The sequence below is a fragment of the Canis aureus genome, chromosome 38, assembly GCF_053574225.1.
Source record: "Canis aureus isolate CA01 chromosome 38, VMU_Caureus_v.1.0, whole genome shotgun sequence".
NCBI lineage: Eukaryota > Metazoa > Chordata > Mammalia > Carnivora > Canidae > Canis > Canis aureus.
Window position 1 is genome coordinate 15,408,704 of NC_135648.1, and position 14,048 is coordinate 15,422,751.

Here is a 14,048-nt window from a genome sequence, read left to right on the forward strand (position 1 = left end):
ACATCTAAATTTGTATTTGAAATAATTGTTTTAATCATCAATCTTTATTACATATTAAAAGATGATGTGTCTCAGGCAAATGATACCAAGCTCTGGCCGTGTAATCAGTCATATTTTGTTGATAAAATGATTGATGTTTAATTCTAGAAGAAAAAAAATAAAACTACTCATTTTATGCTGTTGAATCTTAGCTGTGATGATTTCAAATTTGGTATAATATAAGGGATGCACAAGGTTGAAATAGTTACTAATAACAATCTTCCAAGGAATCTTTATGGGATCATTCCATTCAGAAACCACCTTTCCATATTATTTATTCATGGATCCACCAGTTACTGGACTTACAAAGTGTGCTAGATACTAGAAACTTCGATTTCAGAATTATAAATAACCGTAAATATTAAATACTTTGAAAATATGAGTGTGCATAGTTTTTGCCTTCTAAAAATCTATGACTGAATGGGTCTATAAAAATTAATACTATAAAATACCAAAAAAAGTTAAAATATTTTACCTTGCTACAATTGGGATATAAAAGGGAATGATCCATCTTACTAATGGAAAGATGAAGAATAAATTCAAATATGAGAACATTTTTTCTCTGACCCATGAATGAGAATTATTATTATTATCTTGCTTTTTAGAAAGTAATCCGTGGTAGAGGTTAGAAGATGGAAGGCAGGATGCTGCATAAGAAAAAGTCTGGAAGCAAGAATGAGTATGTGACTTTTGCATTGAAGGCATAATTTGATATGAAATAAATACTGTGAAAGAAGAGGATAGGGAAATAGCCAGGATCTAGAATAAGAAAGAAATTATATGCCAGCTAAAGAGTTAGATCTTTATTCTGCAGACAGATGTGTAACATTACCATTTTAAAAGGTTTGTAATATAAAAGTTCATGCTGGTGATGAGGCAGAGGATAGATTGGAAAAATACCAAAGGGAATCAGAATAAGAAGATGAATTGTGGATTTCCATCAATACAGCAGACTCAGCAATTTGAGGAGGAGAAAAAAAAAAAAAGCTCCTTAACAAACATTTAAAATTGACCAATTAAAGAAACAACTCTTCAACTGTCCTTTTAAGCAGAGCTAACAGGTAAGAAAGCAAGAGAAATTGTCAAAATCCAAAAATTCAATGTAAGTTGAAAAACAGAGGCGATTATCAATCCTGGGATAAAGGAGGAAGTGTAGCTAGGGTAATGAGGAGCAACTGGTGAGCAACTGGAGTCATGTTAATCAATTAGTTCCAATTTTAACCACTGTGTAAGAACATAGGAAAAGTCTTAAAAATATTTAAATGAGGATGCCTGGATGGCTCAGTGGTTGACCATCTGCCTTTGGTTCAGAGCATGATCCCAGGGTCCTGGGATCGAGTTCTGATTGGGCTCCCTGGGAGGGGCCTGCTTCTCCCTCTGCCTATGTTTCTGCCTCTCTCTCTGTGTCTCTCATAAACAAATAGATAAAACCTTAAAAAATTTAAAATAAAAAAATAAATGAAGATAATGAATATATGTAAATAAAAACTTATAAAATTCAGAATCAACATGTCAGTATAGTCTTCTACCTAGAAAAAGTCACTTCATAGATGAGGCTTCTTGGGCAAAAGAAGATGAATGAGGGTCATGTCCTGGAGCTGCACTGTCAAAACCGTATCCATTGACCACTTATGACTATTGAGCCCTAGAAATGTGGCTAGTCCAAACTGAGATATAAGGTAAAACATATACCAAATTTCTAAGAGAGTACCAAAACATAATACAAATATCCCACTGATAAAGTTTCTTGTTAATTACATTTGAAATTATGATATCTTAGATAATATTTATTTTTCTTTTCTTCTGCTTTTTAAAAAATATGGTTGTAAGAAAATTTTAAATTACATTCATAGATTGCATTTGGGGTTAAATTATCTTTCTATTGGACAGCTCTGTCCTAGGGAAGGACCTTTTAACATTAAGATCTCCCAGTGAGTAACTGCATTATTACTTGTTGATAGTGTTAACTCCCTAAGACACTAGAATTTAATGTGTCTTTTGCTTTTGCTTTAAGATATACATTTGATTAATGAATCCTCTTTTTAAATAGAAAATAAGATGTGGTTTATGTATACAATGGAATATTACTCAGCCATTAGAAACAACAAATACCCACCATTTGCTTCAACGTGGATGGAACTGGAGGGTATTATCCTGAGGGAAGTAAGTCAGTTGGAGAAGAACAAACATTATATGGTCTCATTCATTTGGGGAATATAAATAATAGTGAAAGGGAATATAAGGGAAAGGAGAAGAAATGTGTGGGAAATATCAGAAAGGGAGACAGAACATAAAGACTCCTAACTCTGGGAAACGAACTAGGGGTGGTGGAAGGGGAGGAGAGTGGGGAGTGGGGGTGAATGGGTGACGGGCACTGAGGGGGGCAATTGACGGGATGAGCAGTGAGTGTTATTCTGTATGTTGGTAAATTGAACACCAATAAAAAATAAATTTATTAAAAAAAAAAAGAAAAAAAAGAAAATCAAATGCCCTAGCCAGTATCAACCACCTTCCCCTTAACTATTGAAAATGACAATTTTGTCCACCTGGGAGGTTCAGTCTGTTGAATGTCCAACTCTTGATTTCCTCTTATTTCATGATCTCAGGGTCCTGAGATCGAGCTTTGAATCTGGCTCCATGCTTAGCATGGAGTCCGCTTAAAATTATCTCTCTCTCCCTCTGCCCTCCTCCCTTCTCTCTCTCCCTCTCTCTCAAATGAATAAACAAAATCTTTAAAAAATAAAATAAAATGACAATTTTCTCATAAATGCATTTTAACTCTGTTAAAATAACACCATTTCTTGACACTACATTTTCCTACCACTTATACATTTTAATGTCTTTTGATGGAAGTTCCCATTGATTGATCTTCTTTTCATAATGATTTGTTTGCTCACAAACATTTCTTTCTCCAAACATATTTTTCAAATTATTGTTATGTATATAATAATAAAAAATTCCATTAAATCATGTTTAACTGGAAGTAAACTTAAACATTACTTTGGGATGCTGTTGACATCTCTTACACCAAGTTTAGTATAATTTTCTGATAGAATTATATGTCTTTCCCAAACTATCAGTTTCATTTTGTGTTTTTCTTTGGAATGACTTTTTAAGTTTATTTTTTATATTTATCTAGTTAAGCTTCTGTCCTTTACATTATAGTTTTTTCTTATGCTTTAAGACTTATCCAATTTATATTGAGAAATATTCAACTATATATTAGGAATAAGGGTCTAATTGCTTATTTTTGCTATAAAAAATAATTTTTGTTCTCATTACAAACTCATTGGTGGTTTAGTTAAAAGCATTCCAAAAATTTCTTATTCTTCTTTTCATAATGATTTTTGTGTTAATTGTCCTAGATCTCTTAAAGACTAAGTATAGAATCCACATAAATGTAGAGAGTATTCACTCCACAGAGGAGTTTTTACTTATTTTTTACCCTTATTTTCATGATTTGGACTTTGTATATTTTTAAAAATTTGCCCACATTACTATAAATGAAAAAAAAACCTATATTTTTGATTTAAAAATCAAGAACGTATGGGATGCTTTTTCAAATACTTTTGTGTAAAATCTTGAAATTTATTTCAGTTTTCTGCTGTATATAATTAATTTTTAAACATGTTACTGTTGACAATTTGAGTTTCCTGTTCTGTATTATTGCTACAAATCCTTTTTATGGGCCAGTTTTTTCCCCATCCATTCATTATTGCACTTTTTTTTTTTTTTTTCATCTTTTGAAGATCCTTTCAGGACTTTTATATGCCCATAACAATGCTGGCTGGTGGGAGAGGCAGGTTAGATATCTGTGGTCAGGTCATTACCTTACCTCGAAATCCTTGTATTCACTCTACCCTCAGAGCAGTGCTTTTACTCATGGGTAGGTACTACATTGGTATTTAATTAATCCATTTTTATATAGGATAGTTATGTGATAGTTATACTATATAATCACATAATGAAATAGTACTTCAGTCATTAAATGGTTAGTCTGACCACCAGCACACGAGATAACTCTAAGTGTGGAATGTTTGTCTCAGATTGAATCTCATTTATGTGTACTAATTTACAACACTTGGCTGCATGTCCTCATATCAAATGATTTGACATGGATATTCCAATTCTTGAGTCACTTACGGTTCATTAAAATAGCTAATGTTACCTTCACGTTAAAGAAATGGAGATGTGTAAAAATCTCCAGTTAAGATATATTTAACAAATATTGGAATATTATGGAGTGGTTGAGTTATACTTCAGATTTCTATCTTTAGGAAACCTTGAAGGTAGAATTATAACTCTGATCATGTTGGTGGAGGAGAGGAAAGTGGAGTGTCAGTAGCAGTAGTATTGTAGTGAGTGTACATGGCAAAATATAAACTCTCAGATATTAAAAATTCAATTGACTGCACAATTATGGACTATAAATACCACGTGTTTAACAAGTGTGATTTTGTAGTTGCGAATGATAAATACGATACTTATGACCCGAGGGAAAAATGGAATTTTGCTCAAGGATTATTCGAATCAAGTAATCTAGGCACCAAATAAGAATGAGATTGCGATCACAGTTTCTCTGAGCTACATATATTTAAGTTTCTTTTTTTCTTTCAACTATCACATTGATTTGAGAGGCTTTTATGAAGCTTTTTAAATTCTTGAGCACAATTTATTATTTAAAATTAAGTTATGTTTTCTACTAGGTTTCCAAAACATCTTAGCTTCTCTTTCAGTTGAATTTATTTATTAAATAATTTCCACTTTAGTAAATATACAGTTTTATTTTGTGCTTAAATTGTTTCAAATGCTTTATTTTCCTCAAATCAATAAATTTTAGGTCTGTTCAAACTGAAGAGGTCATTAATATCCTTCACAACAAAAAGAAAGAAGGCTCATTCACACACACAAAAAGACATACATGATTAGAAAGCAGTACGAGATCCTAGTTCTTTCCGAAACATTTCCTCCTATCTTGATAAGAATCAGATGAAGAAAGAGAGAGACAGTTAATTTTCCTGCATTATTTAAATGAATTTAGAGAAGGCCATCAGCTGTTTTAGCTTTTTTTGTGTGTGTGCTGACAGTGATCCTTCAAATATTGATTTAACTTGCTAAAAATCGATTTGAGATTCCAGGGATAGAGAGGCAAGTCAAAGTAGGATAGTCATCAAAAAAGCTAAAGCAATAGGAGACATTTCTGGTGAAGATGTATTTTTAGTGAGTTTCTGATTTTCAGAATTTCAAGCTTCATCACATGTATTAAATTCAATTAATCCCTAATTTAGAGACCTGAAGTAGAAATACTGCAAAAGAAAGCAAATACCTCACCTTTTAAAATATACTTTTGCAGACATACCTCTTGATCTTTTGCTCTAGATAAGATTTTGACAGTAAAGCTATTTTTATTACAATTTTTCAAATTTCTGAAGTAATAATGAGCAAAAAATGCTTGCATATAAGTCAGTTCAGGAAAAATGAAATGTTTGTGGGCTGCATTTTCCCCCATACATTGGCAAGCACATGTTGTATTAAACTAGATTATACTGTCTGTTGCTTTCCTGGACACTATTTAATAGCTGGTAATATATCAGAAATATAAAAATGTATGTTATTTATCGTTTAACTCTATATAGCCCTCTAGAATTTGCTTGGTGTGTTCACTTATAGTGTATTTGTGTTATCTTAGACACAAGATTCACAGAAAGGCATTCATATCACTTTTCCACTTTGACAGGGAACACTGACTCAAGATATAAAGAATTCAGTGTTACCATTTCAAAAGGAACTAAGATGATTTGATCATATCTGATGGGGCTTTTGTGTCAACACATACCAGGCACACGAACTCTCAGGACAAGGGCCTAGTTATGTGCTTTCTTACCTGTGACTGTAGAATCTTCTCTCTCCTAAATCAGCCAGGTCAGAGCAAGCTGAGCCATAAAAGAAGTAGCCTTACTGATAATTTCCTTAAGTTCCAGGGAGTGATTGCTGTTCAAGAGTCCTTTGGCATGTTGCTTGGTGGTTTGTAGGTCTCAGGGGCTCTGGACATCTGGACCTCCAAGACTCTTCTGGAAAAAGTCCTAGTGGCAATCCCAACTTTTACAGGGAATGTCTTTTGAAACATATTGTTTATATTTGATAAGCTTGGTCATACTGTGGATGATTGAGTTTGGATGATAAATTCCTGTTTTATTTAATTGTTCAAGTGTACTATGAATTTATGTGTTTTATAAAGATTTAGACCTCAATTTTGTAGGTGAGTCTTGTTTTGCCATAAGTCTTTGCATATGATGAGATTAAATACAGAAATAGGATGGTTCATTTAAAACTCAGTGATACAGTGGAAAGAGGACAGATCCATTCCAGAAAAGTCTGTGTTGGAATCTTGGTCTTTCAACTTCTTGGTTTGAGAACTTGGGGAATTTCACAAATAAGGCTGAGCCTGTTTTTTTATTTTTTTGTTTTTTTCCACCAAGAAAATGGGTATAATAATCTATAACCTAGTGTTGTTGTCAGAACTAAATGAAGAGGATATCTGTTATGATACCAGAAATATGGTATTTAATAATTGTATATATTTCTCTATTGAATGATCTACAATAGCAAAAAAAAATGAATGAAAAAAGAAAGAAAATCAGCTATTCAGATACTGGGTGGAAAAAAATGCCTTGCCTATGGTAAATTGAATAAGTATTTGTTGTTTGAACTACTTATTCTAAAACGCTTTTGGAATTGAAAACAAGTATCCCAAGAATCCAGAATGTCTGTGTAACGTTTTTGTCATCGGTCTTATTCTTTTAGTTCATGTCATGGGTTCCTTTCTCAGTGTCCTGAAAAATGACTCCATGACCTCAACAAGAAAGCTGGGCTGAAGAGTGCATTCGTTTCAATTACAAGAAAGGTTTATGAACTATTTAGACAAGAGTTGAGTGATAGATATCATAACCACACTTTACAGATACATTCACATATCTAAACAGAAATGGAATCTAAATTCCTAGAAAAAAAAGTATAATTTATGTGTCTAATATTATGCCATGGGTAATGGAACTCACATTTCAAGCCAAAAATCTGAACTAAAATCAAGTTTTTGTTGAATGAATTTGGTCTTCAAACAATATTTTAGTAATAGCTTCTCTGAGAAAAAAAAAAGTCTATTTACACTTGAATTACTTTGATTAATTATTTTATACTAACACATTACAACTTGTGAATTCTAGAAATGCTATTTTACTGACTTTGGCAAAGTGCCAAAATGACTAGGTTTTCAGTACTTGAAATGAAAATGATCGTGCAGAGTATGCTGATTATTGGTTATTAGAATTTAGAAAGAAAAGCGAGACAAAGCCAGTTGCTAAGGAAATAACGGGTTTACTTTCTCCATCATGGGCTTATAATCACAGTGGTTTTTCTGTATGTTTGCCAGAATGTTCTGATATTTAGTCGGGAAAATTTACCTGTTTACTTTAATAATGACAGTGTTTCTAGGAATGATTTATAAGCAGAGGTAATGAAGGTACCACTGCTTTTGTGCTGTTGACCGTAAAAATACAACTGAATACTAAAGATTCTAGCGAGTTGGGTTTTCTCTAAAGGCTATTGAAGGGGACCTTCAAATGTTTCCATTAAAAAACTCTTGGTGAATTTTCCCCAGGTTCTAACAAGCTATATCAAAATAAAACTCGTTTCATGGAAAAAAGGAATCCCACAGCACTTCTTTTTAATAACTGTTCAGCTACAAAATTTTATTGGTATCTTTTTATGTTCCCTCTAGAGGATGTAATGCACAAAAGCATTGCCACGGAACATATAAAATTACAAATGAAATTTATTGTAAAAAGTAGAATGTCTTCTAGACTGGTGTCAGTATTTATTTCATTCATAAACCAAAACTGCAGTATAATATATTCATTGTCAGCAAGTTCATGTGTGTAAATTGCCATCCAATGTTATTGACTGATATAAGACAGATATTGAAAAGACAATTTAAATGTACTCTTCCAAACATAAACTGTTCCACAAAAGCACTGTAAAAACTCCTTCAAGATTTTGGGTTGTGCTTGACATTTATGGTTAACTACATAATTTGGTCGTGTCATAATCCACTGTGTTTGGCAATTTGGCATTAAACGCCTGCAGAGCAGATTGGATCCTCACCACCTCACTAGTAGACAGCTTGAGTCTATGACGAAGCAAGCAAGAGAAAAGATCTAGACGACGCTGACCGGGTGGGGAGAGTTTATTTACACGGTCTCTGATCTCTAGAAGCTGCAAAAGTGCTGAGTCCTGGGATCCCTGAGTATAGGGGTAGTCCAGCTGCAAAATCAAGTCCCGGATTGCTTCAGGGTCAAAGTGCATGCTGTAACCAAACACTTGAATGTTATTGATTTTCATATAACCCAGGTTCCGGGAAGGGTCAATAAATTCGAGAGGTTCGTAGTAAATGCTCTCGTTGCCATTGGGGCCATTTGACTTGATGCGACTCCTCAGGTAGATGTGCACTGTCTCAAAAAACGTCTTCCACTTGTTGCCCAGAGTCAGCGACCAGTTGTAACACTGCAGCGGGAGGTCCAGCTTAGTCCGCTCCCAGTCTGGAAAGCTGTTTTCATTCACAGGCATGAACCAGCTCTCGGAGTGGCTGCCTCCGAAGGGATTGACGTAGACGGCCAACACTGGCTCCAACGTGCTGTTTTTAGTTAAGCAAATCTGCAAAGAGAGACCCAAGATCATGTGGACCAGACTCGACTTGTACTTGTTGCTCTTCAAGGTGAGGAGCATCCGCTTGCGCCAGGAGGGGTCAAACCAGCTGTTGAGGCGCATGTCGTTGCTGATGAAGATGGCATGGACTTCTATTCGCCTGTCCGTCTTCTGCAACAGGTATTTCATCTCGAGGTCTTGCAGGTCAGTCTCAAAGCCGATGTAGTGGTCCGTGGACTCGGCAACCTCGGGCTTGCAGAGCCCCTGGCTGAGCATGTAGCCGGTGTTGCAGGTGCCGCAGCGGGTGCGGTTGTCGGGGGCACAGGTCAGGCAGGCCGCGGCGTCGCCCACGGTGCAGGGCAGGAACGAGGTGCAGACCACCTGGTCATTCGGACACGTGCACGAGTGTGTCTCCTCCGAAAAGCTGCCCAGGAGGCCATTCTCATTGCAGTAGAGAAAAGACTGGATGCGAGTGAGCCAGTAGGTTGAGGTTCTAGAAACACAAAACAACACGAATCTGCATAAATACAAAGGCATTTTGGGTGTGTGTGTGTGTGTGTGTGTGTGTGTGTGTGTGTGTGAACCGTGAGGTCAACCTTAGCTGTGAAACCTTCACTATCATTTCTTAGCTTAGCTCCAGATACTTCACTGAGATAAATGATCCATATAGTTTATAATTGAAAACAGAGGCCTGTGTATATGATATTTATACACGTATTATGTGATTTTTGGTATTGGGTCTTTTTTTTTTTTTTTTTTTCATTTTCATTCTTCCTTGCACAAGGTTAGGTGTGGGTATATTGGATTCAAACTGGAATATTGCGGGGATTGCTTTCTGAAGAGATTGCATGTCATTTCGCTAGTGTACTCGGAAGCTGATTGTGAACATAATTGGGTCAGTTATTGTCTTGAAATGCTCTCCAGCAACGGGAAATAGATGTGGCATTATCATTAAATACCTAGAGTAGAATTAGAGCATATAAAGGGTGACTGCTCATTCATTCACTCTTAGCTGCATAAAGTACTAACGCTGCAGGAAGCTAAATAGAAAGTAAAATAAGAATGAAAGAAAAATAAACAACTCTAAGATGTCAATCAATGTATTTAAATTCTAGGGTTTTATCAATATTGACAGAACAAGTACCCACCGAGGAGGAAAATATTATTAAAACATGTTTGACTTTATTCTTAACAGGCTGCTCCAGAAAATTGTTGAAAATATCTCGTTAAAATCATCTACAAGTTGTTTTAATAAGGGTTAAGTGTGTCAGTTTAATGTGTTTGATTTGAATCATTACCATTTTTCCTTATTTATACCCAGAAATCAGGCTAATCATGATGCAAATGCAAGATTTTACTTTTCATGTTTTCCCCACATTATTCAAACTCCTTTGGTGTGTTTAAAACCTCAGTAAAATAATGAAGGAAAATTGTGTGGCCTGGAAATCAGATAATTCTTTTGTTTTCATCATAGCTGTGGGATCATGGAAGAATTGAACTGCGTCGATATCCTGCCATTCTCTCATGTGAAAAATGGGAATAGAGATATCTTCCATATTGAGTTCTTGTGAGAAATTCTTAGGCTCAGGTGGTATGCATGTGTTTAGAATATCACACAATGTATGTATTTTTTACATTCTTATGCCTTTCTGCTGGTCATTATTTAGTACCTATGAGATTTTCTGCAAAATAAATCTATTATACTCCATTCTTTAGACTTGTACACTGCTGCTGTTTCAAAGACTTTGTATATGCTGAATACTGGTAAAACACAGGTATTAATCTGTGTAAATAATTGATAAAAACAATGTCTTAGATATCCATAACAATATTTGAGCTATTTATATGACATGTTCATTCTTGTTCCCTGCCCACCCTCCCCTTGCAATGCAAAACATATATATTTTTTATTTTTTTTATTTTCTTCCTTCTTTTCCCAAATAAATCAAATAACTCCTCTCATGGCACTTACTTATTTTTCCATGGTACCTTTTTCTCACTTAAAACTCTATATCACTGTGTACCTACTTGTTGGTACTCCATTTATCCTATTAAATATATTATTCAGCCTGCCAGAGGCATGGATGACTGTTCAGTGCTGTATATCCAGTGTCAAGTGGAATATCAGGAGATCACAGCCCTTTTTTACTGAATCTTGAGTCAAATGCACTGATGAATTAGAAGACATTTTCTCAAAAAATGTAATTTTGAGTGAAATTTAAAGCCCTAAAATATAATATTTAATACAATGGTAAAGACCCAGCTCTCGAGTTGCAGGAAGTGGAGTTCCACAACATACACTTTGACATTTGCACAATTAAACATATAAAAAGCTTTTCTCTTCTACCTTCCCTAAATGTAACTTTTTGGTTTAGACCCAGAAGAAAAGAAAAACAAAAAAAACTAGATGAAACCCAACCAAAGCCTAAAACATCTTCCTCTTAATTATTTCTCACACTGAAAAACTCTGACTGGAAACCCAAACCTATTAAATTCAGTTCTTTCTCCAGATTCTTTAAAAGTTCTCAGATAAACTCTCCCAAGAGTACACCCAAAGGTGGCAAAATAGCAATGATGTGAGGCTCTTTGGCACTTTGTGAGCCCTGCATCTACATGAGGATCACTTGTTTTCTAGTCTGGTTCTTGTTTTCTCCTGCAGAATAAATGTGAAAAAAGCCTCCTTCTATGGTGTTGTGAAAACACTTGCTTATTTCTGTATTCAGTCTAGATATATAGAAATGATTACTGATTTTTAATCTGCAGTTACTGATATATTTATTCCATCAGTTTTCTCTTTCACAGGCCATTAGCATCTGGCTTGGCTTCTTTCTCTTTTCTGTCCTTATTCCTTCCTCCTTCTCTCCCTCCCTTCTTTCTTTCCCTTCTTTCTTATTTTCTTCCTTTCTTCCCTTCTTTTCTATGTTCCCTTCTCCCCCCCCCCTTTCTGTAATTCTATTTGAGTCTTTCTAATATAAAGAATATATAATATATATCCTATATGGATTGAAAATTATATTTTCTTCCCTGAAACCAAAGCATAAATTCCCTGAGCCAAATCATCTTTCACTGTAAGCTCTAATCATGTTTCCAAATCATAAGGACAAACAAAAAATGAAATAAATAGACCTAAGGCTAAAGACAGAGCTCACAAAACTAGGGCACTGAGAAAGAAGCATTTGGACACTTTAGAAAAGCAATGGCTTTTTCAGCTTTCAATCTCTTCCAATCCTTTTCACGTCCCTGCAGATGCATTACTGAAGGAATGTGTTTTGGCTTCGTGGGTTTCAGCTTGTCATGTATGAATATTGATAACTTGGCACACTGTCAAAGCTCCCGTATCCTGGGACGGAAAAGCTAGCGTGTGGATTTTCTTCTTTTCGGCTTCTTGTTCCTTTCTCGCCTACTACCTACCTTTTGGCATTTTTACTGTATTTCACAAGCAGAGAATAGATTTTTAAAGGAAAATATTTAATTTTCCTGAATAATCAGTCTTTTCTTTACTCCTTTTAAAATCTTGGCTAAAGCAGTAGTCAAAAATAGAGAAGGGAGCCACTTTGGGGTTTTCATTTACCCAAATAATCATGTAATTTTATTTTTCCCAACAAAGTAAAATTTAACTGCTTTTTTCTTTATTTTAAAGCATTTTAAACTTATCGTAGATAAGCTTAATTGCTAAGTAGCTTTAAAAATTAATTTAATGAAAACATAAACCAAAAGTAGGCTGTAGCAAGTATCTTCTTAACACTATTTCCTTTTCAATTTAAATATTTAAAGAAAGTAGTACTACATTTTTTTTAATTCATCTATAGCTTTTATTTCCTCAAATTATTTGGTGTCTCCTGAGGCTAAGGCTAAAGGATGTAATGTCAAAAGATGCATTCCTGGCAGACAGATCTTCTGTTATTTGTTATCAATATGTGATGTGGTTTGTGACATGTATTTATTGTACTTCAATAAATATTTACTAAATAAAGGAAAGGGGAAAGGAGTAAGGAGGGAGGGAGAGACAGAAATTAGAGTGAAGGAACTATGGGTTATGGAGAACAGAAGACAGAAGACTGAAATTAAAATTTAATTTTAGGGGCAGCCTGGCTGGCTCAGCGGTTTAGCACTGCCTTCAGCTCAGGGCCTGATCCTGGAGACCCAGGATCAAGTCAAACGTCGGGCTCCCTGCATGGAGCCTGCTTCTCCCTCTGCCTGTGTCTCTGCCTCTCTGTCTCTCTCATGAATAAATAAATAATAATTAATTAATTAATTAATTTTAAATAAAATAAAAATTTAATTAAATTAGAATTTAAAAAGCCATTGGCATGTGATAGTTACTATGATGTGGAACATTTTAGGAAGAGGAGGAGCTCCTTATCTATCAGGAATAGATCTTGCATTTTGGAAATAATTTCTACAATCGTAAGGCTCATATGGGATATTACTAAAAAGAGAAAAATGCCTTCCAAAGTTAAGTTAAAATTTAAGTTAAAATTTAAGCTGAAAGCCTATAGCATGTTTATGTTTGAGGAATCACATGGCCTACTAATTTGAGAACTTTAGACAACTGTTTAACTTGTCTTGGTTCAATCTGTAATATTCTCCATGTATTTAAGATATTCTCTCCACCGGATAAGTGTCACATGAGCATCAGAAGAGCATTAGACTAGTAGATGAATACCTGATTTCTGGACTGTACTTTACCCAGTGACCTGGGACAGGTCACTTAGCTTCCTTAACCTTAACCAGAGCTCAAAAAAATATTGTTTCAAAGTTTGGTTCTGCATGACCCTGGGGAATAGAGAGAGCTTTCTGACCTGTGACTTGTTCCTGTAGACTTTGCTTGCCTATCTTTCGTCAGTGAAATAATGTAACATATAAACCCCATCATCACCATCTCACATGTGGTGGCTGCTCCTAATGCAACAATGTGAATGAAATGCTTATCCCTAAAATGTTCCTGTTATTAAGAATATCCACTAAGAAAAAAAAAAGAAGAATATCCACTAAGATATAGTATTATTCTTGCAGTTTTGAATGATGTTAAGTGTGATTGGTGAAACAGATTCCTGGGCCTCACTCCAGAGATCTTGGGTGAATTTCTAAGAGTAGGGCCCAGAAAGATGCAATCCCGGAGGACATTATGTACCCACTGGGGACAAGGTTCCTATGTAAGAAAATTAACAAACCAAATAGAGGCTAGGGGCTTTTTAAATACCATCTAGCCATTGGCATGAAAAAATATGTTCAAAGAGAGTAGAGAAAAGTTACGATTTCTGTGAAGAAGAGTCAGCATTAGATGGCTGTGAATTAGCATGTGGGTC

General features: G+C 34.9%; 1 protein-coding gene across 4 annotated transcripts in view; it reads right to left on the bottom strand.

The window, feature by feature from the left end:
* Positions 1–7,756: 7,756 nt before the first annotated feature.
* Positions 7,757–14,048, bottom strand: part of BRINP3 (BMP/retinoic acid inducible neural specific 3) — a 379,320-nt gene continuing 373,028 nt past the window's right edge. For all 4 annotated transcript variants that reach the window (XM_077887268.1, XM_077887267.1, XM_077887269.1 and 1 more), the window contains one exon: positions 7,757–9,232. In XM_077887268.1, the coding sequence (XP_077743394.1) occupies positions 8,116–9,232 (1,117 nt within the window). In that variant the 3' untranslated portion in view covers positions 7,757–8,115. The remainder of the gene's footprint in view (positions 9,233–14,048) is intronic.